Source organism: Vulpes lagopus, chromosome X (genome assembly GCF_018345385.1).
Source record: "Vulpes lagopus strain Blue_001 chromosome X, ASM1834538v1, whole genome shotgun sequence".
NCBI classification, from domain to species: Eukaryota; Metazoa; Chordata; class Mammalia; order Carnivora; family Canidae; genus Vulpes; species Vulpes lagopus.
Genome location: NC_054848.1, coordinates 66,421,077 through 66,447,582, shown reverse-complemented (window position 1 = coordinate 66,447,582; position 26,506 = coordinate 66,421,077). Strand labels below are relative to the sequence as shown.

At 33.8% G+C, this 26,506-nt stretch overlaps 1 protein-coding gene across 6 annotated transcripts in view; it reads left to right on the top strand.

Moving 5' to 3' along the window:
- CHM (CHM Rab escort protein) overlaps positions 1-26,506 on the top strand; it is a 248,577-nt gene that overhangs the window by 199,838 nt on the left and 22,233 nt on the right. For all 6 annotated transcript variants that reach the window (XM_041741201.1, XM_041741198.1, XM_041741202.1 and 3 more), the window contains one exon: positions 1,406-1,502. In XM_041741201.1, the coding sequence (XP_041597135.1) occupies positions 1,406-1,502 (97 nt within the window). The remainder of the gene's footprint in view (positions 1-1,405; positions 1,503-26,506) is intronic.

Genomic DNA, 26,506 nt, shown 5'->3' with positions numbered 1-26,506 from the left:
AGATGTGCGACTCTTCCTTTTACTTGAACACTTAAAGGCCATTATAGGGTTATTAATTTGCCTAATTTCAATATCATGGTGTCTCAGAGAATAAGGAGGACCAAGGAGAGGATAGAGACTAGGGAATGGTTGGTTGGTGGAACAGTCAGAACACACAAAACATGTATCAATTAAATTTACTTTTCTATATGGACAGTTCATTGAGCCCCTAAAAAATTACAGTAGTAACATCAAAGATCACCATAATAAATATAGTAATGAAAAAGTTAGAAATACTGTGAGAATTACCAAAATGTGACATAGAGACATGAAGTAAGCAAAATGCTGTTGGAAAAAACCAGTAGACTTGCTCGATGCAAGGTTGGCACAAACCTTCAATTTGTAAAAATAAATAAATAATTAAAAATGTAGTGTTGGCAAAGTGTAGTAATGTGAAATGCAATAAAACATGGTATGCCTGAACTTAAATGTTGGTGCAGTCCCTAAGATACCTTTCCAGCTATACACGTTTTTAGTCCTAATCGTGACTATCGTACATTAGGTGTATGTTTTAGTGGCTCTTCTCTCTTTAAAGTACAGCATTTTGTATTATGGACAGCTAGTAGCAAAAGGGAGTTAAGAGGAATATGAAGAACACAGTTTTTGAGACCTCTTAAGCCCAAAAATACACTTATGAGTAATATAAAACATTGACCTGATGGTCATTTAAAGTTGTAAGTATAAAGGCATATAATATATTAGCAGTGCCTATAGTATATCAATATACTGCATATCAATAAACATTACTTAAAAATAATTTTCCATTTTACTGTATACTCTGGGTTTCTAATTTTATTAATGGAATCCTGGAATTAATTTGAAGACATTCATTTTCAAATATTTTGGTATATGTTCAGCTATACTTTGTTATATGTTGACTTTTTGCTTTGCTTATTTCAGTATCTTTGAGACTTGTGACATTTTTAAATTGTAGTACTTTGTATCCACTACTTTTAGCCACTATGAATAATCAAAATTAATTTAATATCTTTTTCAAATACTGAAGTGTATATAATTCAGAAATAATAAGTCATAATTGAACCCTTTGAAAATAAGTGAGGAATTAAATATTAAAAATATTTGAAATAAAAAATATTTGAAATACTGTCTATGAATTATATGAATACAATATATATATATATGATTTATAAGTATATAAATAATGCAGAAATTTGATGTTCTGACACATGCTCATGTTACATGTTTCAAATTCTGTTCTAAGTTAAATACGTATCAGCTAAATCTTTTCAAACATTAATGGAGTTTGAAAAAAGACACTCAATTTGAAAGTTAACTACACTGTAATGATAGAAGAATGAAAATGAAATCTACCAGCTATGTCTAATATTTTGTTTCCACTTTTTAGATTTCCATTTTGACAGTGCCAGGAGAGGAACCAGGAACTTTTGCTGTTCGAGTCATTGAGTTATGTTCTTCAACAATGACATGCATGAAAGGCACATGTAAGCACAGTAGAATCTAGTTGTCTTGTGTGTTTGTTTAGGTAGTAAAGGGGGGCAGCCACTGATAAAGTTGGGTTCTGTTTTTAGTTTTGCCATATATTTTTGTATTCACATTATTTATTCACATACTTTATGTTCATACAGTAAGTCATTTTATACATTCCCCTTGCCTCTAATCATTTTTGTGGCTAAATCTTCATAGGCATAATTTATAAACCCTCCAGTGAAAGAATTTCTGTGACTTTCCAATTCTTTCTATAATTTTACTTAAGCTTATTAGAAACCTACTTTCACAAAATTTATTTCCTTTACTACTTATTTGTTTTGCTTTTCCTTAGAATTCTTAATCCAGTTCATGAATTTCTAAATATGTAAATCCTCTATTTTTTTATGACTCTAAAGTTAGGTACTACTTTATGTTCTTTTACCAATATGTATCAAAATTTCTGTCTCTAGCACTGTCAGATATCATGTCTTATAGAACATATTTCTTAAAGATGCTTCAGTAAGTAGAAATCAGCAAGGATACCTTAGATATCATTATACCTAAACCTAAACTATGTACCGTAGGAATTACAAAAAAGCAGAGGGTGGTATGCCTGATTTGAAATGTTTATAACCTTATTGCACACCTAATAGAACAAGATGGTATTAACTATGTGCAGTGTATTCTGCTAGACATTTCAGGATAGGTAAAGATGAGTATGACATAGATCTGACCTTAGGCAACTCACAATCTAGTGCAACAAATAAGACACACAAAAGTAGCTGTAAGAGGAGAATATGAAAGTACCACAAGAGAAGTACTAACGAATAGTGGACTGTAGAGATTCATAGGATGGAAGCATGTTAGAATTTTTAAAATACTGTAAACTTATATTAAGTTTTATTCAGACCATTATATGAATTATGAGAAGTGGAAGACTAATCTGGTTTGGCATAGTCCATGAAGACATGACTATGTCTTCAAGTGTAGAACTACTACTTACTAAAAGATAACTTGTCCCTTTTTGCCATAGTCCTAAATTTCAGTTTGAAAAGTAGCTCATTGTTGGTTTTCACCTTTTATAGTGATTTTTTTAATTAAATAAATTATTACCATGACAATTACCATTATTTTTCCCTATTATCTTGTTTTTTTCATGTCTTTTTATCTGTGCTAGTATCTTGGATACAATTACATTTGTTTTATATTTGTGAATATTTTTGTAAGTTTTTATGAATTATTTTTCTGTATGAAATTTTTTGTATATCCAGTCTAATAATACATACTATTGACAATTTGAAAGATGTACAAAAGAAAAGTAAAACTACGATAATCCTTTTACCCATAGATAATAGACACTTGGTGTGTGTTTATCTTGTTTTTTTATATGTGTATACATGCATATTTCCATAAATATGCAATGATATTTAATATATTGTTTTATACTCTACTTTTTAAAAATACTTAATACAACAGTCTTTTTGCATATCTATGATATTTTCAGTGATTGTGGATATGCCATTTTTATTTAATCCCATGTTGTTGAGATAAAGAGTTTTGAAAATTGTTACATCATAGTCCTATAAGAAACAGTCAACCTAATAAACAAATATTTGTGAAATTCCATTATTTTTAAAAAATCTCTTTGTATTGGGCAGCCCGGGTGGCTCAGTGGTTTAGCCACCGCCTTCAGCCCAGGGCGTGATCCTGGAGACCCGGGATCGAGTCCCACATCAGGCTCCCTGCATGGAGCCTGCTTCTCCCTCTGCCTGTGTCTCTGCCTCTCTGCCTCTCTGTCTCATTCTCTCTCTCTCTCTCTCTCTGTATGTGTGTGTCTCTCATGAATAAATAAATAAAATCTTTTTTTAAAAAAAAGCTATACATTATAAAAAAAACTTTGTGTGGAATTATTGGGTCAAAGTGTATAGGTTTCTTTATTTTACAGTTATAGATTCATAAGTATTTGTTAAGATAGAACTGAGAAGTCCCAGGTACCCTTCATCCAATTTTTTCCGGTAGTTCTATTTTACCAAATTATACTACAATATCAAAATCAGGAGTTTGATATTGTTATAATGTGCATATGCAATTTCATCACATGTGTAGATTATTGTGACCATCACCACAAGGATCTCCTTAGTTTTACCCTTTTATAGCCATAGCTATATCCTTCCCTCACAACACTAGCTACTTAATCCCTAGCAACCACTAAGCTGTTTTCCACTTTAGTAATTTTGTTGTTTTGACAATATCATAAAGAATTAATCATACAATAGGTAATCTTTTTTCTTTATTAAATTTTTTAATTTTTTAATTTAAAACAATAAATAATCTTTTGAGTTTCTTTGTTACTGAGTATCATTTTCTTAAGGTTCACCCAGCTTGTTGCATGTATCAACAGTACATTCCTGTTTATTGCTGAGTCTATGATAAGTTGTGCTTCCTTCTGGCCTCCATGGTTTCTAATAAGAAATCTGCTGTTACCCGAATTATTTTCTCTGTAGTTAATGTGTTACTTCTTCCCTCAGGCTGCTTTCAAGATTTTTCTTAGTCTTTAATTTTTAAAAGTTTTAATATGATGTGTCGTGGCATAGATTTCTTTGGAATTATTTTATTTGATATTTGTGCAGCCTCTTGAATTTACAGGTTTGTCTTTTACCAAATTCAGAAACTGTTCATCCTTTATTTCTCTGAATACTTTTCAGCTTTATGCTCTTTCTCCTCTTCTTCTGGGACTCATGTGACATAACTATTATATGGTTCCACATGTCTCTTAGGTTCTGTTCATTTTTTTATTCAAAAATTTATTGTATCTATTAAGATGAATGTATCATCCTAGGGACAGTGGATTATACAAAGGAATATAGCTAGGGTAATAACAATAATAAGATAGTACAAAGAACAAGAAGAGCCCAAACTATGTGCTATGTGTTTTTCTCTTTGTTTCTATGTAGGCTATTTTCTTTCATTTCATATTGTATCATTTCTGTGGTTTTACTTTCAAGTTCCTTGATTCTTCCCCTTGTCCATTCCATTCTCTTGAACGCATCCATTGAGATTTTTTTTTAATTTAATTATTGTATTTTGGCAAATTGAACACCAATAAAAAATAAATTTATTATTTAAAAAAGTATTGTATTTTTCCAGTTTAAAATTTTCTGTTTGGTTGTCCTTTAAAAAATCTCCTATGTTCTGAGGCCTTCTCTTTCTTTGTGGAGATTGTTGTTTAATTTGTTTCCAGCAGGTTTATAATTGCTCACTAATGCATTTTTATGATGGCTGCATTAAATCTTACAGCTAATGTCATGTTGGCATCTGTCGATTGTCTTTTTATAGTCAAGTTGAGGTTTTCCTATTTCTTGGTATAATGAGTAGTTTTGAATTGATACCTAGGCATTTTTATTACTCAGTAGTGGGACTTGGATTTTATTCTGTTTTAGCAGGCTTCCTTTGACACTGCTTGGTGGGGGAAGAGGCTGCCACTTTGTTAGCCAGGGAGGTGGCAGTTCCTCACTTGCCCTCTGCTGGCACCTGGAGGTTGCAGAACCTCCTCATTACTGCAGAGTGATTATAGTGTAGGCTGTCTAGTAAGCCTCCACTGATTTCCACCCAGGCTAGAAAGAGCACAGAAGTGCCTTGTTACTGGCCCCCAACATGGTCTTCATTGACATAATAGAGAAAGGGATATGGCTTCATTACTCAGGCAATGGTGGGAGACCTGACTCTCCATTTAGCCTCCACTGACACCACCCCAGTTCCTCACTACTGCTGGGGAGGGGTGGAAATCCAGGATCCTGCCATGATCTCTACTGAAACTACAGATCACAAGCGAGGGGATGGAGAGGCATTTATCTAGCAAATGAATGTCAAAAGAAAGCCAGAGTAGTAGTACTTGAATCAGAAATAGTAATATAATAATAGTAGGGGACTTTTAACACCCTACTTATATCATTGGACAGATCATCCAAACAGAAAATCAACATGGAAACAGTGGCTTTGAATGACACACTGGACCAGATAGTTTAACAGATATATTCAGAACATTACATCCTAAAACAGCAGAATATATATTCAAGAGTACATGGGACATTCTCCACTCCAGATCCAATATCAGGTCACAAAAGAAGTCTCAATACAAGATCTAAGTCACACCATTCATCTTCTATTCTTATTCTTATTTTAATTCCAGATGGTTAACATATAGTGTTGTTTCAAGTGTACAATATTGTGATGCATCAATTCAATACATGACCCAGTGCTCATCACGACAACTGCACTCCTTAATCCCCATCATGTATTTCATCCATCCCCCCACCCACCTCACTTCTGGTAACCATCAGTTTGTTCTCTTTAGTTAACAATCTGTTTCTTACTTTGTCTCTCTTTCTTTCCTTTTGCTCATTTGTTCTGTTTCATCAATTCCATATATGCATGAAATCATATGGTATTTGTCTTTCTCTGACTTATTTCATTTAGCATTATAGTCTCTGACTCCATCCATGTTGTTGCAGTTGTCATAATTTCATTTTTTTCTCATAGAATAATATTCCATTGTGTATATATATATATGCCACATCTTTATTATCTATTTATCAGTTGATGGACACTTGTGCTGCTACCCTATCTTAGCTATTGAAAATAATGGTGCTATAAACATTGCAGTGCATGTATTCCTTTGAATTAGTGTTTTTGTATTCTTTGGGTCAATACCCAGTAGTGCAGTTGCTGGGTTCTATGGAAGTTCTGCTTTTAACTTTCTGAGGAACCTGCATACAGTTTTCTACAGTGGCTGGACCAATAGGCATTACCACCAAGAATTCAAAAGGATTCTTTTTTCTCCGCTTCCTCACCAACATCTGTTATTTCTGGTGTTGTTAATTTTAGCCATTCTGATATGTACAAGGTGATATCTTCTTGTAGTTTTGATTTGCATTTCCCTCATGGTCAGTACTGACAAGCAACATTTCATATGTCTGTTGGCCATCTCTGGGTCTTCTTTGGAAAATGTATATTAAGGCTTCTGCCCATTTCTTAACTGGATTATTTGTTTTTGGGGTGTTGAGTTTACTAAGTTCTTTATTTTGGATACTAACCCTTTATCAGATATGTCATTTGCAAATATCTTCTCCCATCCCATAGGCTGCCCTTTAGTTTTGTTGATTGTTTCCTTCACCGTGCAGTAGCTTTTTATTTTGATGAAGTCCCAATAGTTCATTTTTGTTTTTGTTTCCCTTGTCTCAGGAGACATATCTAGAAGCAACTGATGTGTTCTTTTCTAGAATGTTTATGGTTTCAGGTCTCACATTTAGATCTTTAATCCATTTTGAATTTATTTTGTGTATGGTATAAGAAAGTGGTCCAGTTTCATTTTGTGTGTTACCATCCACTTCTCCCAACCCCATTTATTGAACAAACTCTTTTCCCATTGGATATTATTCTGTGCTATATTGAAGATTAATTAACCATATAATTGTGGGTTTATTCCTGGGTTTGCTATTCTGTTCCATTGATCTGTATGTCTATTTTTCTGGCAGTACCTTACTGTTTTGATTACTACAGCTTTGTAGTAGAACTTAAAAACTGGAATTGTGATACCTCCAGTTTTATTTCTTTTTTCAAGATTGCTTTGACTATTTGGGATCTTTTGTGGTTCCATGCAAATTTTAGGATTTTTTGTTCTTATTTCTTTGAAATATATTGATGGCATTTTGATAGGGATTGCATTGAATCTCTAGATTGCTCTGGGTAGTATAGACATTTTAACAATATTTGTTCTTCCAGTCCATGAACATGGACTCTCTTTCCATTTGTTTGTGTTGTCTTCAGTTTCTTTCATCAATGTTTTATAGTTTTCAGAGTATGAATATTTCTCATCTTTGATTAAATTTATTCCTAGTTATCTTATTGTTTTTGGTGCAATTGTAAATAAGATTGATTCCTTACTTTCTCTTTTGGCTGTTTCATTATTGGTGTATAGAAATGCAACAGAGTTCTGTACATTTTGTATCCTGCAACTTTCTTGAATTAATTTATCAGTTCTAGTAGTTTTTGGTACAGTCTTTTGGGTTTTCTATATATAGTATTATGTCACCTGCAAATAGTGAAAGTTTTACTTCTTCCTTACTGATTTAGATGCCCTTTATTTCTTTTTGTTGTCTGATTTATGTGGTTAGGACTTGTTATGTTGTTAGTACTGTTACTTAACAGTACTATGTTAAATATAAGTGGTAAGAGTTGACATCCTTGTGTTATTCCTGATCTTTGGAGAAAAGCTCTCAGGTTGTCACCATTGAATATGATGTTCACTGTAGGGCCTTTATTATGTTGAAGTTTGTCTCCTCCAGACTTACTTTGTAGAGGGTTTTTATCATGAATGGATATTGTACTTCATCAAATGCTTCTTCTGTGTCTATTGCAATAATTATATGATCTGTATCCTTTATTTCACTAATGTGATGTATCATGTTGATTGATTTGCATATAATGAACCTCCCTTAGATCCCCAAAATAAATTCCACTTGATTGTGATGAATGATTTTTTTAAGGTATTGTAGGAATGGGTTTGCTAGTATTTTGTTGGGGATTTTTGCATCTATGTTCATCAGATATACTGGCCTCTAGTATTGTTTTATAGTGGTGACTATATCTAGTTTTGTTATCAGGGTGACACATGCCTCATAGAATGAACTGAAAGATTTCCTTTTCTTTTTATTTTTTTTTTGAAAAAGTGTGAGAAGAATAGGCATTAATTCTTTAATACATGTTTGGTAGAAATCACCTGTAAAGTCATCTGGCCCTGCAGTTTTGTTTGTTGGGATTTTTTTGATTAGTGATTAAATTTAGTTGCTGGTAATCACTGTTCGAATTTCCTGTTTGTTTCTGTTTCAGTTTTGGTAGGTTATAGGTTTCCAATAATTAATCCACTAAATTGTCCAATTTGTTGGCATATAATTTTACATAATATTCTCTTGTAATTGTGTTTCTGTGGTATTGGTTGGTATTTCTCTTATTTGTGATTATATTTATTTCAGTACTTTCTTTTTCTTGATATGTCTGGCTAGATGGTTTATTAACTTCATACTTTTTCAGAGAAACAGCTCTTCATTTCGTTAATCTGCTCTATTGGGTTTTTTTTTATTTTCTACATCATTTATTTATGCTGTGATCTTTATTCTTTCCATCAGCTGGTTTTATATTTTGTTTGTTCTTTTTCTAGCTTGTTTAGTTACAAGGTTAGCTTGTTCATTTGAGTTTTTTTGTTGGTTTTTTTTTTTTTGTTTTTTTTGCTTCTTGAGGTAGGCCTGTATTGCTTTAAATTGCCCTTTTAGATTTGCTTTTGCTACAACCCAAAGGTTTTGAACCATTGTCTTTTAATTTGTTTCCATGTACTTTTTTTATTCTTCCTTTTACTTCCTGGTTGACCCATTCATTGTTTAGTAGCATGTTATTTAACCTCTCTGTATTTTTGGTTTCAAGGTTTTTTTCCCTGTGGTTGGCATGTAGCTTTATGATGTTGTGTTTAGAAGAGATGTACAAAGATAAAGATAACTTTATCTTTTCAAATTTGTTGAGGCTTGTTTTGTGGTCTGATATCTGATATATTCTGGAGAATATTCTATGTGCACTTGAAAAGAATGTGTATTCTGTTTTAGGATGGGATGTTCTGAATATATCTGCTAAGTCCATTTGGTACAGTGTGCCATTCAAAGCCATTGTTTCCTTGTTGATTTTCTGTTTAGAAGATCTCTCCATTTATGTAAGTGGAGTGTTAAATCCCTTGGCTATTATTTTATTATTATTGATTAATTCCTTTGTTATTAACTGTTTTGTGTATTTGGGTGCATAAACATTTACAATTGTTCTATCTTCTTGTTGAAGTGTACCCTTTATTGTTATATAGTATCCTTTCTTTTGTCTCTTATTACGGTCTATTACAGCCTAGTTTGTCTGTTACAAGTATTACTAACCTGGCTTTCTTTTGACATCCATTTGCATGATGACTTTTTCTCCATCCCCTTACTTTCAATCTGTAGGTGTCTTTAGGTCTAAAATGGTCCTGTTAAAAAAAATAAAAATAAAAAAAAATAAAATAAAATAAAATGGTCCTGTTGTAGGCAGCATATAGATGGGTCTTGTCTTTTTATCCATTCTGTCACCCTGTGTCCTTTAACTGGAGTGTTTATTAGTCCATTTGCATTCAAGGTAATTATTGATAGATATGTATTTACTACCATTTTATTTCTACTTCTGTGGTTGTTTCTGGATATTTTCTCTGATCCTTTCTTGTCTTTCCTTCATGGTTTGATGGTCTTCTTTAGCGATATATTGGAATTTCTTTCTCCTTATTCTTTGCATGTCTATATTGGTTTTTTGATTGGTAGTTACCATTAGGTTTGTATATAACATCTTCTCCATGTAGCAGTCTACACTAAGTTGATAGTCATTTTAGTTTGAACCCATTCTTTACTTTTCTCCTTACATTTTAGATATATGGTTTTATTTTTTATACCCTTCTTTTTTGTTTCCTTGGCTGACTTTTTACAGAAATATTCATTTTTACTGCTTTTGTGTTTTCTACCTTTATACTGTCAATATTTTATCTTTCCTTTCCATTCAAAGTGTCCCCTTTAAAATTTCTTCAGGGCTTGTTTAGTGGTCATGACTCCTTTAGGTTTTGTTTGTCTTGGAAACTGTCTCTCCTTCTATTCTGAACAATAGCCTTGCGGATAGAGTATTCTTGGCTTCAAATTTTTCCCATTTAGCACTTTAAATATATCATGCAACTTTCTTCTGGCCTGCAAAGTTTCTGCTGAACAATCCCCTGATAGCTTTATGGGGTTTTCCTTGTATTTAACTGTCGTATTTTTCTTGCTGCTTTAATTATATTTTTAAATATCTGTATTTTTTTCAGTTTAATTACAATAAATCTGGTATGGATCTGCTTTTATTTGATTTTTTGGAGGTGTCTGTGCCTCCTTGATCTGGTTATTTGTTTCACACTAGAGAAGTTTTTAGCAATTATTTCTTCAAATAAATTTTCTGCCTCTTTTTTCTCTCTTGTTTTCTATGACTCTTATAATGTGAGTGCTATTAGGTTTGATAGAGTCCCTGAGTTTCTTAAGTCTGTTCTCGTTTTGCATAGTTTTATTGTCTCTTTTTCAACTTGATTACTTTCCATTACTCTGCTTTTTAGTTCATTAATTTGTTGCTCTGCTTTTTGCTGTTCATTCCATCAAGCCTGTTATCATTTTGTTTATTGAGCCCTTCCTCTCCACAGTGTTATTTCTTATCTGTTTTACCGGTCTCACTCATGTCTTCTACTCTTTTCTCAAGTCCATTGAGTATCTTTATGATAATTACTTTAAATTCTTTACTGGAAAAAAAAAAAATTCTTTACTGGGCATGTTATTTATGTCTCTTTTGCTTATATCCTGTGGCCTTGTCCTGTTCTTTCATTTGGGATAAATTTCTCTGTCTCTTCATTTTGTCTACCTCTCTGTGTCTGCTTCTTTTTGTTAAGAAAATGAGTATATCTTCTGCTCTTGAAAGTAGTGACTTTATGAGGAAGAGGTCCTAGAGTGCCTTGTAGTGCTCTCTCCTTTTCTTTAATTTAGCACAAGTCCCTCTTTTTTCTCTTTTGTGTGTCTGTGCCTGCTTGTATGTGTTTGGAAGGTCAACTGTGCCTCCTGTTCTTTGTGGCAATGGCCTTAGGAAGAAGAGGTCCTATAGTGCCCTCAGCACGGTGTCTGCTGTTATCGAGGGCCTGGTGCTTCAGGGAGTATCTTCGACATCTGCTCTGTGTGCTCTGCTCTTGTGTTTTCTTTATCCTTCATGTCTGTGTCAGCAGAGGCTCTCTTTGCCTGTTGTGGATAATGTTTGGGCCTTGCTCTAAATGTGGTGAGTTTTAATTAGATGTGCTCTAGTCTGCTTGTGAAATGAGAGCTTTCAGCAGTGCTGCTGGAACCAAGCCCCTTCAAAATCCTTGGGTGAAGAGTTTTGGTGTGGGCAGGGATTTGGGCCAATCTTCTGGGGGTAGGGGCCCTCCTTCTCTGGGACTGATGCTAGTGACTTGGAAGGTTGGTTCCACTGGAGCATTTGGCATGAGGTGCAGGACTCAATGTAAGCAAGTTAGGTCCCAAGTGTCAGCACCGTGCCACTTCCTGCAGGTGGCTCTGTGCTTATGCTTAGGGGTTGGGGAGGGAAATGGTACCTGCCTGTTCCTTTGTTCTCAGGAGGGAGTCTCTTCTCTCTAGGATATGCTCCAATATGAGCAGATAATCTGCCCATTCCGTTGCCCAGAATGGGCTCTTCAGATCATTGTTTCCATGCTGTATGTCCATGGATTGTTTGCCCTGCCTTCTCTCCAACAGCAGCACTATGCCCTCCAGTTCTCCCCCAGCCAAGCCTGCTTACCTTTAAGACTGTAGAATTATGTCCCACTGGTTGCAAGAATGGACAAAATTTGACCCCTCTCACTCCAAGCCAATTGCTATGGGGATTTGTTTTCCCCATGGGCTCCCCTGTGTGTTAGTCCATCTTTCAACCTTCTGCACCTGTTAGTCCCTCTCCACCATAGCAGCCACAATCCATTTCACTCTCAAAACATGTCTTTGCACTTCCTTCCTTCTTTCATGTGGCCTCTCCTTGAGACCTGTAGTTGTGGAGTTTGTTTTGTAAGTCTACAGGTTGATTTCTGGAGTATTTAGGTGATTTGGTAGTTATCTACTTGTATTTATGAGACAAAGTGATCCTAGGTTCCTTAATACTCCACTGCCATCTTCCCCAACCATGCATCTTTTCTGTCCACAATTCTGTGAAACTGGAAATCAACCCAAGAAAAAATCTGGAAAGAGCACAAGTACATGGAGGTTAAATAACGGGCTGCTAAACAATAAATGGTTTAATGAAGAATTCAAGGAAGAAAAAAAATACATGGTAACCAATGAAAATGAAAACACAATGGTGCAAAACATTTAGGATGCAGCAAGAGTGGCTCTAAGGGAAACTTTATTGCAATACATGCCTACCTCAAGCAGCAAAAAAAATCTCCTACAAAGAACCTAACCTACACCTAAAGGAGCCTCCAAAAGAACAAACAAAACCCAAAACTGGAAAAAAGAAGGAAAAAAAGAGCAGAAATATATGATACAGAAACATAAACAGATCAATGAAACCAGGACCCGGTTCTTTGAAAAAATAAAATTGATAAACCTCTAACCAAACTTATCAAATAAACAGATGACTCAAACAAAATCACAACTAAAAGAATATCAGAGAAATACAAACAATAAGAAAATAGTCTCAAAAATTATGTGTCAACAGATTGGACAACCTGGGAGAAATGGATAAATTCCTAGAAACATGTAACCTACCAAAATTGAAGCTGGAAGAAATTGAAAATTTGAACAAAGTGATTATCAGCAATGAAATTGAATCAGTAATCATAAAACTCTAGTGTTTTGAAATTCCGTTAGTGTTTTCACAGATCTACAAGAAACAATCCTAAAATTTGTACCACAAAAGACCCTGAACAGTGGAAGCTATCTTTTTTATTTTATCTTATTTTATTCTATTTTATTTTCTTTCAGTGTAGGTAACCTCCAGTGTTGTATTAGTTTCAGGTGTACAATATACTGTTTCAACAATTTCATACCTCACCCAGTATGAATTCATCATGACAGGTGCCCTCGTTAATCCCCATTACCTATTCAGCTATTGCCCTACACTCTTAGCTTCTGGTAAACCATCAGTTCTCAGTAGTTAAGAATATGTTCCTTGGTTTGTCTCCATCTCTCTCTCTTTTTTTTTTTTTTTTTTTTGCTCATTTTTGTTGTTTCTTAAATCCCATGTATGAGTGAAATCAGATGGTATTTGTTCTTCCCTGACTTATTTCACTTATTGTACTCTCTAGCTCAATCCATATTGTTGCAAATGGCAACATTTCATTCTTTATTGCTGAATGTTTCATACATATATAATATATATAATTATATATAGTTATATATTTACAATATATATTATATATATGTATATATATAATATTCACATACACATCACATCTTTATTCATCTATCAGTGGACACTGGCTACTTCCATAATTTAGCTAGTGTAAATAATGCTGCAATAAACATACAGATGCATGTATCCATTTGAATTAGTGTTTTTGTATCTTGGGAGTAAATAGCCAGTAGTGCCATTAATGGATCATATGGTAGTTCTATTTTTAACTTTTTGAGGAACTTATATGCTGTTTTCCACAGTGGCTGTACCAGTTTGCATTCCTGCCAACAGCACACAAGGGTTCCTTTTTCTCCACATCTTTGCCAACATGTGTTGTTTCTTCTCTTTTTTAATTTTAGACATTCTGACAGGTGTGAGGTAATAATGTCATTGTAGTTTTGATTTGCATTTCCCTAATCCAAAGCAATCTTCATAAAGAAAAAACTGAACGTATCACAATTCCAGGCTTCAATTTATTTTATAAGCTGTATTAATCAAAACAGTATAGTACTGACCCCAAAAAGGACAAATACATCAGTGGAACAGCATAGAAAACCCAGAAATAAACCCACAATTATATGGTGAATTAATTTTTGATGAAGGAGGAATGAGTATACAGTGGGAAAAAGTCTTTTAAACAAGTGGAGTTGGAAAAACTGGACCTCTTTGTTTCACTATAGGTTAACATAAATACAGAATTAAAGACTTAAATGTGAAACATGAATCCATAAAAATCCTAGAGGGCATGCATAGTTGATAATTTTTCTGACATCTGCTATGTTATATGTCTCCTAAGGCAAGGGAAGCAAAGCCAGAAATAAAACACTGAACTACATCAAAATTAAAAGCTTTTGCAAGGTGAAGGAAACAGTGAAAACTAAAAGGCAACTCACAGAATGCATGAAGATATTTGGTTATGACATATTCTATAAAGGGTTCCTATCTAAAATATATAAAGAACTTCTACAACTCAACACCCAACTTAAAAATGGACAGATGACATGAACAGACATTATTCCAAAGAAGACACACAGATGGCCAGTGGACTCACGAAAAGATTCTCAATATCACTTAAAATCAGGGAAAGGCAAATCAAAATTACAGTGAGCTATCATCTCATACCTGTCAGAATGCTTAAAATCAACTTTAGAAAAAAAACAGGTATTGGTAAGGGTGTAAAAAAAAGGAACACTTGTGCACTGTTGATGCCAATGCAAACTGCTGTAGCCACTGTGTAAAATAATATAGAGGTTCCTCAGAAAGTTAAAAATAGAACTGGTGTATTTTTTTTTTTACCAAGAGGTACAAAACACTAATTTGAAGGAATACATACACCCCTGTATTTATTGCAGCATTGTTTACACTAGAAAATTTATGGAAGCAACTCATGTGCCCATCAATAGGTGAATGGATAAAGAAGATGTGGTCTATATATATATGCAGTGGAATATTATTCAGCCATAAAAATAATGAAATCTTGACACTTGCAACAACATGAATGCAGCTAGAAATAATGCTAAGTGAAATAAGTCAGAAAATGGCAAATACTATCTGACTTCACTCATGTGTAATTTAAGAAATAAAACATGAAAGGAAAAATGAGAGAGACAAGCCAAGAAACAAGCCCTTGTTTGAGCACAAATGAGGGTTATCCAAGAGGAGGTAGGTAGAGAGATGGCTGAAATATGTGATGAGGATTAAGGAGTACACTTATCATGATGAGCACTGAGTGATGTACAGAATTGTTGAATCACTATGTTGTTCACCTGGAACAAATATAACACTATATGTTAACTCTACTGGAATTAACATAAACATTAAAAAAAGTGAGAAGATTGTGTTGAAGAATACATCTCTGTCAGCTCCAGAAGTGACTTCATTATAACAAATGTGCTGGAACCTCTGGGCCTAAGAAGTTTAGAACAGTTTGTGGAAAAATTAGGCCAAAATATAGTCTCTGGACCAGCCATATCTTATCTGGAGACTTGTTGGAAATATATGAAAACCCAACTCTGGCCTTCTACTTCAGAAACCATGTTCTGAGAAGCCCTATAGGTGATTCAGAAACACATGAAAGTTTGAAAGCCACCACTACAAAAGAATGAAATGCCTTTTCAGGGTGAAAAGGTGGTGTCAAAGCAAAGATTGCATCAAAGTTTAAAAGACAAGGAAATCTTTATTGAAGAGTATTGCAAAAAAGATAGAAGGCAGAACAATTCAGTCTGAATTCATCTCCCCTGAGGTAGATGATGAGAAGGTTAAGGGCTGGGGCGAGCTGCTGGCAACGTACTAGAGGATATTGGCAGTAAAGGGGGTTGTCATTGGCCATTTGTGTTTGCAAATAAACTTCTATTTTATGGCAAAAAAAAATGGTACATAAGAGACTTTGCTGTTCCGTATTATGATAATGTAAGGTTTGCTTATGTAAGTTTTATGAGTAAAATTTTTGAACTAATTTTTATTGTGAGGAATAAATATATTCATATGTATTTATTCACACATAATACACACTTTTGTGTGTATTTGTGCTCAAACAAGGGCTTGTTTCTTGGCTTGTCTCTCTCATTTTTCCTCATATTACCCAAATGCTCATCATTTCAAGTGCCCTTCTTAATGCCCATCACCTAGTTAGCCCATCCTCCCACCCACTTCTCCTCCAGCAACCCTGTTTGTTTCCTGTAGTTAAGAGTCTCTTATGGTTTGTCTCCCTCTCTGATTTCATCTTGTTTTATTTTTTGCTCCCTTCCCCAGGATAATCTTTTTGTTTCTTAAATTCCTCATATGAATGAAATCATATGTTAATTGCCTTTCCCTAATTGCCTTATTTCACTTAGCATAATACCCTTTAGTTCTACCCACATTGTTGCGAATGGTAAGATTTCAGTTTTGATGGTTGAGTAATATTCCTGTGTGTATGTGTGTATGTGTGTGTGTGTATGCATGCATACCACATTTTCTTTATCCATTTATCTCTTGATGGACATCTGGGCTCTTTCCATGTTTTGGTTATTGTGGACAATGCTGCTATAAACATTTGGGTGCAGTGCCCCTTCAAATCACTGTATCCTTTGGATAAATACCTCGTAATGCAATTGATGGGTCCTAGGGTAGCTCTATTTTTAGCTTTTTGAGGAACCTCTATACTGTTCTCCAGAATGGCTTTAGCAGCTTGTATCCCCCACAAAGAGTATAAAAGGATTCCCCTTTCTCCCCTTTCTCCCCTCGCCAATATCTGTTGTTTTCTAACTTGTTAATTTTAGCCATTCTGACTGGTGTGAGGTGCTATCTCATTGTGGTTTTAATTTTTATTTCCCTGATGCCGAGTGATATTGAGTATTTTTTCATGTTCCTGCTGGCCATGTGTAAGTCTTTGGAGAAATATCTGTTCATGTTTTCCACCCATTTCTTCACCAGACTTTTTGTTTTTTAGGTGTCGAGTTGGTAAATTCTTTATAGATTTTAGATACTAGCTCCCTGTCTGATAAGATATTTACGAATACCCTCTCCCATTCTGAAGGTTGTCTTTTAGTTTGTTGACTGTTTCCTTTGCTGAGCAGAAGCTTTTTATCTTGATGAAGTCCCAATAGTTCATTTTTGTTTTTGTTTCCCTTGCCTTCGAAGATGTGTCTAGCAAAAATTGCTGCAGCTGAGGCTAAAGAAGTTGCTTCCTGTGTTCTCTAGGATTTTGATGGATTCCTATCTCACATCTAGGTCTTTATAGGTTTTGAGTTTATTTTTGTGTATGGCTAAGAAAATGGTGAGTTTCTTTCTTCTATATGTGCTGCCCAATTTTTCCAACACAATTTGTTGGAGAGACTCTTTTTTCCATTGGATATATTTTCCTGCTTTGTCAGAGACTGGTTGACCATAGAGTTGAGGATCCATCTCTGGGTTCTCTATTCTGTTCCATTGATCTATGTGTCTGTTTTTGTGCCAGCACCAAACTATCTTGATGATTACAACTTTGTAATAGAGTTTGAAGCCAGACCTTGTGATGCCACCAGCTTTGGTTTTCTTTTTCAACATTCCTTTGGCTATTTGGGGTCTTTTTTGGTTCCATACAAATTTTAGGATTATTTGCTCCAGCTCTATGAAAATGTTCATGATATTTTGATAGGGATTGCATTCAATGTGTAGATTTTTCTGGATAGCATACACATTTTAATAATATTTATTGTTACAATCCATGAGCATGGAATGTTTTTCTATTTCTTTGTGTCTTCCTCAATTTCATTCATAAGTATTATATAAATTTCAGAGTACAGATTCTTTACTTTTTTGGTTAGGTTTATTCCTAGGTGTATCTTATGGGTGTTGGTGCACTTGTAAATGGGACCGATTCCTTAATTTCTCTTTCTTCTGTCTCATCGTTAGCATATAGAAATTCAGCTGACTTCTGTGCAATGATTTTATATCCTGCCATTTTGCTAAATTCCTGTATTCTAGCAGTTCTTGTGTGGAGTCTTTCTGGTTTTCCATATAAAATATCGTGTTATCTGTTAAGAGAGACAGTTTGATTTCTTTCTTGCTAATTTTTATTTCTTTTTGTTGTCTGATTGCTGAGACTAGAACTTCTAGTTCTATATAGAACAACAGTGATGAGAGTGGACATCCTGTCGTGTTCCTGACCTTAGGAAAAAAGCTATTAGTTTTTTCCCATTGTAGATCATATTAGGTGTGGGTTTTTCATATATGGCTTTTATAATATTGAGGTATGTTCCCTCTTTCCCTACATTGCAGAGAGTTTTAATCAAGAAAAGATGTTATATTTTGTCAAATTCTATTTCTGCATCTATTGAGAGGATTATTTGGTTCCTGTCCTTTTGTTAATGTGTTGTATTACATTGATTGATTTGCAGCTCTTGAACCTTGCTTGCAGCCTGGGAATACATCCCACTGCATTGTGGTGAATAATCCTTTAAAAAAAAAAGATTCTATTTATTTATTTGGGAGAGAGTGTGTGCACAAGCAGGGGGAAGGGGCAGAGGGAGAGAGAGAAGCAGACTCCTCACGGAGCACAAGCCTGATGTGGGGCTCGATCCCAGAACCCTGAGATCATGACCTGAGCCAAAGGCAGATGCTTAATCCACTGAGCGACCTAATAATCATTTTAATGTACTGTTGGACCCTATTAGCTAGTATCTTGGTGAGAATTTTTGCATCTATGTTCATCAGGGATATTGGTCTGTAAATCTGCTTTTTCTTGGAGTCTTTGTCTGGTTTGGGGATTGAGTAATGCTGGCCTCATAGAATGAGTTTGGCAGTTTTCCTTTCATTTCTGTTTTTTGGAACAGCTTCAGAAGAATAGGTATTAATACCTCTTTAAATATTTGGTAGAATTTCACTGAGAGTCTAACTGCTCCTGGATTCTTGCTTGTTGGGAGATTTTTTATTACTGATACTATTACTTTACTGGTTATGGCTCTGTTCAGGTTTTCTATTTCTTCCTGTTTCAGTGTTGGTAGTTTATATGTTTCTAGGAATGCATCCATTTCTTCCAGATTGCCTAATTCAGTGGCATATAATTGTTCATAATATGCTCTTATAATTGTTTGTATGGTTTTGGTGTGTGTTATGATCTCTCTCCTGTTTCATTTATGATTTCTTTTTTACTTTGGTCCTTTTTTCTTTTTGAAAAGTATGGGTAGGGGTTTATGGATCTTGTTAATTCTTTCAAAAAACCAACTTCTAGCTTTATTGATCTGTTCTACTGTTCTTCTGATTTCTATTTCATTGGTCTCTGTTCTAATCTTTATTTTTTCCTCTTCTCTTGCTGAATTTAGGCTTTATTTTCTGTTCTTTCTCCAGTTCATTAGGTGTAAGTTTAGGTTGTGTATTTGAGACATTTCTTGTTTTTTGAGAACGGCCTGTATTGGTATATACTTCCCTCTTAGGGCAGCCTTTGTTGCATCCCAAAGATTCTGAACAGTTGTATTTCATTTTCATTTTGTTTTAATGAAGTTTTTAAACTCTTCATTAATTTCCTAGTTGACCCATTCATTCTTTAGTAGGATACTCTTTAGCCTCCATGTATTTGTGTTCCTTCCAAATTTTGTCTTGTGATGTAGTTCAAGTTTTAAAGCATTGTAGTCTGAAAATATGCAGGGAATAACTCAAGTTTTTAGATACCAGTTGGGACCTGATTAGTGACCCGACTGTGTGATCTATTCTAGAGAATATTCCATGTGCACACAAAAAGAATGTGTATTCTGTTGCTTTAGGATGGAATGCTCTGAATATATCTGTGAAGTCCATCTGGTCCAGTGTGTCATCATTCAAGGACTTTGTTTCTTTGTTGATCTTCTGCTTAGAGGATCTGTCCATTGCTGTGATTGAGGTGTTAATGTCCCCTACTATTATTTTATTGTCAATGTGTTTCTTTAATTTTGTTAATTATTGATTTATATGATTAGCTGCTCCCAAGTTAGGGACATAAATATTTACAATTGTTAGATCTTCTTGTTGGATAGAACCTGTTTATTATGATATAGTGTCCTCCTTCATTTGTTATTACTATTAAAATATAGTTTATGTGATATAAGGATTGCTACTCCAGCTTTCTTTTGATGTCCAATTGTTCTCCACCCCTTTACTTTCAATATGGAGGTGTTTGGGGGTCTGAATTTAGTCTCTTGTAGACAGCATATCGATAGGTCTTGTTTTTTTATCCAGTCTGCTACCCTTTATCTTTTTTTGGAGCATTTAATCTATTCACATTCAAAGGAATTATTGAAAGATAGAAATTTAATGCCATTGCATTACCTGTACAGTCACTGTTTCTGTAGATTGTCTCTGTTCCTTTCTGCTCTTTGTTACTTTTGGGCTCTCTCTCTGTCTGCTTACAGGATGCCCCTTAATATTTCTTGCAGAGCTGGTTTAGTGGTCATATATTCTTTTAGTTTCTTTTGATCCTGGAAGCTCTTTATCTCTCCTCTGTTCTGAATGACAGCCTGTATGAAGTATTCTTGCCTGCATATTTTTCTTGTTTAGTACCCTGAATGTATCATGCCAGCCCTTTCTGGCCTGCCAGGTCTTTGTGGATAGGTATATTGACAGTCTAATGTTCTTACCCTTGTAGGTTAAGAACCTCTGGTCTCCACCTGCTTTATCTCTGAAATTTGCAGGTTTCACTATTATATGTCGTCGAGTTGTTGACCGAGTTTTATTTATTTTGAGAGGGGTTCTCTGTGCCTTCTGGACTTGAATGCCCATACCCTTCCCCAGATTAGGGAAGTTCTCAGCTATAATTAGTACAAATAAGCCTCCTGTCCCCCCTTTCCTCTTACTCTGGGACTCCAGTTATTCTAACATTGTTTTGCTTTATGTTATTGCTGATCTCTCAGATCTTCTCTGTGATCCAGTAGTTGTTTATCTCTTTTTCTCAGCTTCCTAATTCTCCATTACTTTGTCTTCTATATCACTGACTCTCTCTTCTGCCTTGTTCATCCTAGCAGTTAAAACCTCCATTTTTTATTGCATCTCAGTAATAGCCTTTTTTTCTGACCTGATTCAATTTTAGTTCTTTTATTTCTCCAGTAAGGGATTCTCTAGTGTCTTCTGTTCTTTTTTTTCAAGCCTAGCTAATATCCTTATAATCATTGTTTTGAATTATTGTTCTGACATTTTACTTATATCCATATTGCTTAAATCCCTGGTAGTGAGTACTGTTTCCTGTTCTTTCTTTTGGTTTGAGTTTTTCTGTGTAGTCATTATGTCAGAAAAGAATAGATAAAAGGCAGAAAATACAAAAATAGCAACAACACCAGAAAAATACAAACTAAACAAATCAGACAAAAACAGAAACAAAAAAAAAAGAGAGAGAAAATTCAAACAAGAAATAGAACAGGTCACAACAATAGACTAGATCCTGGTTATATTTTGGTCTATTTATTAGAAGAAACTAGATCCCAAAATAGGAAAGGAAATTATATATATATATATATATATATATATATATATATATATATATATACACACATACATATATATGTATGTATAAAATAAAATAAAAATTGAGTACAAATATAAAATTGAGTACAATGAAAGTACACAAAAAATGAAATATATATATAAATAGAAATATAAAAAAATAAAATTGAGTACAATGAAAGTACACCAAAAATGAAATATATATATAAACAGAAATATAAAAATAAAAACTATAAGCTTTTAAAAATAATTGATAAAATATGAAATTAGCTGAAAAGGAAAAAAATGTAAAACTGGAAACCTAAAGAATAATAAGAAAAACCTCAAATGGCATATACTGTTTTCCTCAAGAACTGAAATTTTGTAGTTCTCTGTGATCAGTAAACTTGATATTAGCTGGATGTTCCTGCTTGTCTTCTGAAGGAGGGACCTGTTGCACTGATTCTGAGATGTCTTTCCCCTGGTGGAATTGTACTCCCCTTGCCAGGGTCCCATGCTCAGTGTAGGCAGCTCCAGATTGTACTGTGTGGCATGCTGCGTTGCTCCCTATAGATCTCATACAAGTTGAACACTCTCAGTGGTCCAGATTTGCATGTATGTAGAAAAACACCTGTATACATGTTTGATAAAATGTATGACCTTTAAACTGGATTTTTCTTTAAACTCTCCCCAACTCTAGCTTTCTCACTTTTTTCTGTGATAAAATTATCTTCCTAATCTTTAATGTGTCTTAATCAATTTGTCAAATTGCAAAGCCAACAACACAGAGAAATAAACTCACTTAGGTTTTTTAGTTTGAACAACCTTACACTGGGAAGGTTAACCAGGAGAGAAAAGCTTGAATTTATCATTTATACTTAGCCTTGTTCCAGGACAAAAAGAAAGCATGTTTGTTTTTTTCCACTTTCTTTGTAAATTAAAGTTTGGCTGCTTTTTTCCTCCTTCTTGTCTTATGTTTTGGACCTATTCACAGACTTTCAGGAGTAAATTGTAAAATTGGACATTAAAAGTCTTTAATAGTGTATTTTCCTGCTTCTCCCCTAATTGAGAGTCATTGGTGTCAGAACTGTTGGAAAATTGTTCTGCTCTTGTTAATTAGCTTGTCTGTCTTCTGAACTAGAACTATAGAACTAGTCTAATATTACAGAAGGCTTTAAACCACCCTTTCCCTTTCTCTTAATTTTGAAAATTTTCAAGTCAGGAAAAAAAAAGACTATATGCCATGTATTTATTTTAAATATCCAAGATTTTTCTCAACTCATTTATTTTCTTCTTTTGAAACTCCCTGGTTATAAGCAAATTTTATAGCTTGCAGTGTTACACAGTCGTTCTCCTCCCTTAAACAACTTTTACTTCTAAATCTCTTTAAAGTTTTCTCTTTTTTCCTGAACCTTTTAAATAAAAGTTGTCTTAAACACAATAAAACAGGTTTTAAAAATTATGAAATTGTTTCTTCACAGAAAAATTTCATTATTTCCCAGGTCAAAGCCCAAAAACTGAAAATGGTGAATACTCTCCAATGGTATAAGAATCCCACCTTTTAACAGAGGTTTGTATGGAGTTTGGCATCATTCATACTTGAAAAAAAGTATCTTCAGAAGAATTAGTCTCAATTAGGATTCCTTAGAGAACACTTTTTACTATTCTATCTGAATGCTCTTATTTTTATATATCTGGGTTAGCTTAGTTATGTTCTAGATTTCTTATATTTATACTAACAGTGTTGAGCTGTTAATAATGATCATCAATGTTCTGATTGTTCTGTAGAAATAAAAAAAAGTAAAATAGTATTTAGGAAGAATAAATTAGAAATGCTGTATAAATTTGTTATTTCTTTAATCATTAAGTAGGTTTCATTGTTACTCGTTTTCCTTTAAAACAGTTAAGTAGACAAATACATCTTGACTTAGATCTCATTATATAAATGACAGGCATATAATTAGTATGTCTAGCTGAGTGGAACCAAATGCCTTCACTTGCCTTAAAATTTGAGAGTGTAATGATGAAAATATGAACTAAATTCATCGCTCTTCTATTGGAAGAATCACTTGAAGACAAATGTTGGTGACTGCTATAACTAATGCAGTTACACCTGAGTAAATCAAACAGGATCAGAATACATACCAGTGAGACTTTGTGGGTTACACTCATTCCTCAAAGGTAATAAAATGAAAATTATATAAAGTAAATGATGTGAAGTCTCATAATTTGCTGTTTAGTTTTTTAACAAAGAAAATTATTTTAAAGATATTCATGAGCAAATTAGCTTGATTTTAAGACATACTCATTACAAAATTATGGCTTTAGAGAAAAGATGAGAACTCTTTAGTAAAATTTAAGTCTTTTTTACTTTTAAATACTGGATTTAATTGATGTCTAAATCTAGTATACTTCATTCTTAATTAGCCATAATAATCTAAAGATTTATTTTCCTTTCAAAGATGTTATTGATTTCAAAGGTATTTTTCCCAATTAAAGAAATATGGAAAGATAAAGGAATTTAAAAGCTACTCTTTTAGCTAATGAAGCTTTTATGTTACTCTGAGAATATTCTCACTTCTTGACTAATCCTCCTACTCAGTTTATCTTTACCTCTGTTTAGTATCAGCTGATCAAATTCACCCATTCTTGAATCAGCACCAACTTCTATTTCTTTCCATTAAGAACAACGTAGAATTTTGTAATTTTTTGTAGCATAGTTGAAGGTTGACAAATGCTATGGTAGTTTACATTAAATACTATTCAGCTACTGTGTTGCATTCAGTGAAGTATAATACTTGAAATTCATTTTGTAGTCTTTGTTAAAGAGAATATCCTGTTTAGGCATTGTGTAATAAAATAAAATATATAGTTCTCACAGTATTTTCCATTTTTTAACAGTTTTTTACATTATGATTAGTCAGAATTTTAAAGCATATAAACAAAATTATTTGACAAAAATATACCAAATATACACAACTTTATTATTCAGAGTAGAAATTAATATCATAAAAATCATGTATTCAAGTATAATACTAACATCAACTTAACCTTTACTCATTAACAAAGCAAGTGATCAGTTGTTAAGCAATTTCAGTTTTCCTTTTACAGATCACATAGTTTAGACTTTTTATTCTTTATCCTATGCTATGCAAATGAACTGTAGTTTTAAGTATATGGCCAAAAATGTGCATAAGACATTAAAATACGTTAAGTTTACTTTGACCTTTTAGTCTCTTTAATGACTTTTCAAGGCTGCCATACTGCCTTATCTTTGATTTGATTTTGAATTTGTAAAACTGTAAGTGTACAACTGAAATTTACCTTCATATAGTATGGAAATAGTATATATGAAAGGTATTTCCAAGGCAGCTAAACAGTTCAGTTAACCAGAAAGATACATTTTGACAATAGGCTATTATATGGTAGTTGAGAACATAAGCTGGGTTCAAATCCTATCTCTTTTACATAATAGCTGAATGACCTTAGGCAAGTTGTTTAATCTCTCTGTACCTCAGCTTCCCCATCTATAAAATAGGGATAATGATAGTATCTATACCTCAGAACTATTATAAGGATCAGATTCTTATGAACTGTGTATGACACTTATAAAACTCAAGAAATATAAAAAAAATTTTTTAATGTAGGTGACACAATGTTACATTAGTTTCAGGTACACAAGAAAGCAGTTCAACTTCTCTATACATTATGCTGTGCTCACCACAAGTGTAGCTACCATCTCTTCTCCTGCAATACTACAATATCATTGACCGTATTCACTATGCTATGCCTTTTATTCCCATGACTTGTTCATCCCATAACTGGAAGCATATATCTTCCACTCCCCTTCATCCATTTTGTCCTTCACATCACCTCCCTTCCCACTGAAAACCATCAGTTTGATCTCTGTATTTATAAGTCTGAATCTCTTTTTTTCATGTTTATTCATTTTTTCTTTAGATTCCAGATATAAGTGAAATCATATGGAATTAGTTTTTCTCAGTCTGATTTATTTCAATTAGAATACCCATCACCCATTTAGCCCATCACCAGCCCACCTCCCCTCCATCAACCCTCAGTTTGTTTTCTACAGTTAAGAGTGTCTTATGGTTTGACTCCTTCTTTTTTGTCCTTTTCTCCTGTGTTCATCTGTTTTGTTTCTTATATTCCATCTATGAGTGAAATCATATGCTATTTGTCTTTCTCTGACTTTTTTGCATACCATAATACACTCTAGCTCCATTGACATCATTGCAAATGGCAAGATTTTATTCTTTTAATTGGGTAAGTAGTTTTCCATTGTGTATATATTCTATTGTGTATAAATGTGGGGGCGGGGTATACACACACACACCATCTTCTTTATTCGTTCATCAGTTGATGGACATTTGGACTCTTCCCATAGCTTAGCTATTGTTGATAATGCTGCTATAATATTGGGTCCATATGCTCCTTTGAATCAGTATTTTTGTATCCTTTGGACAAATATCTAGTAGGGCAATTCCTGGATCATTAGGGTAGTTCTCTTTTTAACTTTTTGAGGAACCTCCATACTATTTTCCAGAGTGGCTGCACCAGTTTGCATTCCCACCAACAATATAAGAGTTCCCCTTTCTCCACATTCTCACCAACATCTGTTAATTACTCTGGTGTTAATTGTAGCCATTCTGGTATGTGAAGTGTGAAGTGGTATCTCCTGATTTTGATTTGTATTTCTGATGAGTGATTTTGAGCATCTTTTCATGTGTTTATTAACCATTTATATGTCTTCTTTGGAAAAATATCTATTCATATCTTCTGCCCATTTATTAACTATATTATTTGTTTTTGGGTGTTGAGTTTGGAAAGTTACTTAAAGATTTAAGATACTAGCCCTTCATCAGATATGTCATTTGTAAATAGCTTCTCCTATTCCATAGGTTGCCTTTTAGTTTTGTTGATAGTTTCTTTGCTATGCAGAAGCTTTTTTATGTTGATGAAGTCCCAATAGTTCATTTTTACTTTTGTTTCCCTTGTCTCTAGATATGCATCTAGTAAGAAGTTGCTATGGCCAAAATAAAAAAGGATTCTGCCTATGTTCTCCTCTAGTATTTTAATGTTTGCCTGTCTC